The sequence below is a fragment of the Chenopodium album genome, chromosome 11, assembly GCF_948465745.1.
Source record: "Chenopodium album chromosome 11, dcCheAlbu1.1, whole genome shotgun sequence".
NCBI classification, from domain to species: domain Eukaryota; kingdom Viridiplantae; phylum Streptophyta; class Magnoliopsida; order Caryophyllales; family Amaranthaceae; genus Chenopodium; species Chenopodium album.
In genome coordinates, this window is record NC_137844.1 from 47,151,367 (window position 1) to 47,155,644 (window position 4,278).

The 4,278-nt window shown below is 41.3% G+C and overlaps 1 protein-coding gene across 1 annotated transcript; it reads right to left on the reverse strand.

The window, feature by feature from the left end:
* Positions 1–291: 291 nt before the first annotated feature.
* LOC145566714 (uncharacterized) lies at positions 292–1,131 on the reverse strand. The gene has a single exon (XM_081626045.1). It carries the CDS (start codon positions 1,129–1,131, stop codon positions 292–294), a length of 840 nt encoding a protein of 279 aa, XP_081482171.1.
* Between the last annotated feature and the right edge of the window lie 3,147 nt (positions 1,132–4,278).

The following is a 4,278-nucleotide window of genomic DNA, read 5'->3' on the forward strand; positions in this document are numbered from 1 at the left end:
CATGCATGTGGGTTTAATGCATTCATTTACTGATTTTGAGATAAATGACTATATCATTATAGTAGGGTTAACTAATTCAGATTCCATTCAACCAACTTAAATCAATATAGAGATAATGATTTATTCATTGCAATTGTTTGGCATTTAGATTTAGGCCCGTTTGAATGGGTGAGTTAAGACACCGGCATTCGGATTCGAATCTAGAGCTAGTTAAGTTAAGTGTTTTATTTTTTTTTTATTTTTTTTTTATTTTTTTTTTTTTTTGACAAAGAGAACTAAGAAAGAAAAAACCTAGAATAAAGTAAAAAGTAACTCCCTTTGCCTAGCAGCTGCAGCAAGAAAATGCGCCTCCGCAACCAAACCCCGAGAAACCTTGTGAATCCGACAGCTGACCAAAGAGGACAAAATACCCTGAATTTCTTGTAGAACCCAAACCACAAAAATATCCGTAGAACCCGAATTCGCAAGTAAAGGAATGATCCTCATACAGTTAGTATGAAGGCAAACACTAGTGAATCCACGCTGCCGAGCATGCTTAAGACCATACAGATAGGCTAACAATTCAGAATGAAGAGCAGAACTAGCCAAACAAGCACGAGCACCTCCCCCTAAAAACTGAGAAGACGAGAGCTCATGAAAGCACCAACCTGTACCAGCAGCAAGTGTCCCTCGATCCCAAGCACCATCAAAACTCATCAAGACCCTGCAAGTAGACTGCCAGTCACCCCTAAGAGTTCGGGTTAAAGGAAGGTCAGAAAACCTAGGAGGGGAACTAGGAGAAGAGCTTGAAAATTCACGAGCTTTCTTACTACGGGAACACCACTCAGAAGCCAAATCTAAAACAGATTGCGGAGAGGAAACAACCGATCTAAACCTGATGTTATTCCGTGTTAACCAAAGAGCCCAACAAGTACCTAAGAAAAGATCTAAAACATCCCACTCCTTACCTCCTATCAAGCTAGAAATATTATCAGAAAACCAACCATGAAAGGGCAGCTGGGAGTTTAGCCTAGGCCCCGTATCCCACGGAAAGAAATCCCAAATGAACCGAGAAAAGGAGCAATCTCGGAACAAGTGATCCACAGACTCAACACAGGAACGACAAAAGGAGCAAGTAGGATCAATCGGCATACCTTTACGAACAAGAAAAGCAGCCGTTGGAAGGGCATCATGGAGAATTTTCTAGGCCAAAATCTTCCATTTCAGTAGAATAGGTAAGCTCCACAAAGGATTCCACCAAACTCGAGGGAGGGATGAAGAAAACGAGGGAACATACTAAGATATTAACCAAGTATAAGCTGATTTAGTAGAAAAGGACCCATCCCGGGTGAATTTCCAGTAAACATAGTCATCAATTGTCTGCAACGGACGTTCCAACCCAAGAATCGCAGAAGCAATTGTATCTGGAAAAAGATGGCGAACAAGGGATGCATTCCAGGCACAAGAATCAGGCAGCATCAATTCAGATACCAAAGAAGGCCTATTCTCCACTGGAATAGAATCTTTAAAAGCAATCGTTATATTTGGCACCCAACAATCATTAATAATACTAACCCGAGCACCAGAACCAACCTTCCAGGCAATACCGGCAGATAAAACAACACTCCCCTCAAGTAATCCACGTCTACCCCAAGAAGGCCTAGCACAATTAATAGAAGGGGTAAAGGAAAGAAGAGAAGGATACTTCTCTTTAAGAACCCAAGAAGCTAGGAGTTGGGGATTGAGCCTCAGTCTCCAAGCTTGTTTAGCTAATAGAGCCAAATTAAAAGAATGAATATGACGGATACCCAAACCTCCCATACCTTTAGGGATATGTAAAATAGATGACGGAGCTAAAGCCAAACCTCTGGATTCTTTCCCAGAACTCCACCAAAACTGAGAGAGTAAAGAATCTATCCGGTCACAAATAGTGGAAGGAACTTTAAAAACTGAAAGGACATGGTTGAAAGTGGCCACCAAAATAGAGTTAATAACCACCAATTTCGCAGCAGGAGAAAGATAGAGAGAAGCAAATGAAGTCAGGCGTCGGACCACTTTATCCACCATGAACTGAAAACTTTTACATTTGCTTCGACCCAAATCAACTGGAAGACCCAGGTAATCTCCAATAGAAGATCGAGAATTCATGCGAAGGCAGGAGGACAAATAAACTCGATAGTCATCAGGAGTATTAGAACTAAATCTAACAAACGATTTTTGCAGATTAATCATCTGACCTGAGGCTGCACAAAACTCATTTGTAACAGATAGAATGTGCTCACACGGTGACGGAGAAACACGAAAAAACAATAACGCATCATCCGCAAAGAAAAGATGAGAAACTGAACGAGCCCGACGCGAAACACGAAGCCCTTGAAAAAGACCCTTTTTCTCATCACGGCGAAGCATTAAAGAGAACACTTCCATGCAGAGGACACAAAGATACGGTGATAAAGGGTCACCTTGACGAAGTCCACACTTGGGAAGAAATGGCTGAGTAGGAACACCATTTACCAAAATTTGATGTGAAACCGTAGTAACACATTGTTGTAAGATATGAATCCAATACGGGGGAAAGACAAAATGACGAAGGGTATCCCATAAGAAATCCCAGTTTACCCTATCATATGCTTTATTCATATCAAGTTTTAGAGCTGCCGAACAAAGTCTAGAAGGCGAAGTAGACATGTAGGAGAGCAGTTCATGGGCTAGCAGCCCATTATCCGCCATTATCCTGCCCGGGACAAAGGCATTCTGGGTGTCGGAAATCAAGGACGGCATAACACGACGAAGACGATTAGTGAGACACTTCGCAATGCATTTATATAACACATTACATAAACCAATGAGGCGGAACTGGGAAGGAGTTTCCGGATGATCAACTTTCGGAAGTAACACCAAAAAAGTACGGTTCCACTCCTTAAGTAGATATCCATGAGCAAAGAAGTATTGAACAACTTCAACAATCTGGGAACCCACCACCGCCCAGTGAGTCCTAAAGAACCCAGCTGTAAAGCCATCCGGACCTAGGGATTTATCAAAACCAATATGGAACATCGCATCCTTAATTTCCGAAGGAGAAAAAGGATGTAAAAGAACCTGGCATTCATCAGGAGAAAGCATAGGAATCTCCAAGTCTTCCCAATGACAAGGAGAAGGATTAGATTAAGATCCATCACTGTTATAAATCCCCGAAAAATGATCTAGAAGGAGATCAGAAATCTGATAAGCTTCCGAAAACCAGATATGATTATCATCCCTAAGACCCATAATTTTATTCCGACGACGCCGAGCCTGAACTGAATGAAAAAGAAGACTCGAATGAGAATCACCTAAAGCATCCCACCGAATCTTGCACCGCTGTTTCTAGAATAAAAAGGCAGTCTGAGCCCTAGAGATTTTATCCCGGCGAGAAACTAAAAGATCACCCCGACCCTGCTCAGAACCCAGATCAGAATGAGCAGAAGGAGCCAAATTCTGCAAATCTTTCCAATCGATACCCCATTTTCTCTTATTTGAAATACACCAGGACATCAAACCTTTCTTAACCTCCCCCAGCTTACGAGAGACAGAAAACATACGAGACCCTGGCTGAAAATGCTGCCATTCCGAAGTTATCAAAGAAGAAACTTCATTTAGGCCTAAACACCAATTTTCTATTTTGTACGGGGATTTCCTGAAACTGGATACACCAGATTCCCGTAAAATTATAGCTGCATGGTCAGAAAACAAAATTGGTTGATGAGCAACAGCAGCATCCAGAAATTAATCTAACCAAGAAGAGGTGGCATATCCTTTATCAATCCGTTCAAAAGTAGGGTTTTGAAGTTGTCCATTGGTCCAAGTGAAGTGTGGTCCAAAAAAAGGAATGTCCATTAATTGAGAATTCAATTTCCACTCTATAAAGCTGTGACGGCCAGGAATCTCAGGAGACCTACCTACTTTATCAGAAAAGTACTCAACTTGATTAAAATCACCCAACAAAACAGCATTCGGAACCGAAGATAAAATGTTGGCAATTTCATCCCAAACTGAATTTCTAAACGAAATATGAGGCGATCCGTACACAAATATAATACATTTCATTACTTGACTAGGAACCTTCACTTCACAAAAAACAACATTAGTAGAGATACTAATATGCTTAACTACTACAGGGGCAAACCAAAAAACAACCAAACCCCCGCTAAGACCTAGGGAATCCATCCCACAAAAACCATCAAAGCCAACTAAAGACAACTTTTGTACAGCCATACTAAGAGACACTAGAGTTTCCATGAGAAACATAATATCTGCACC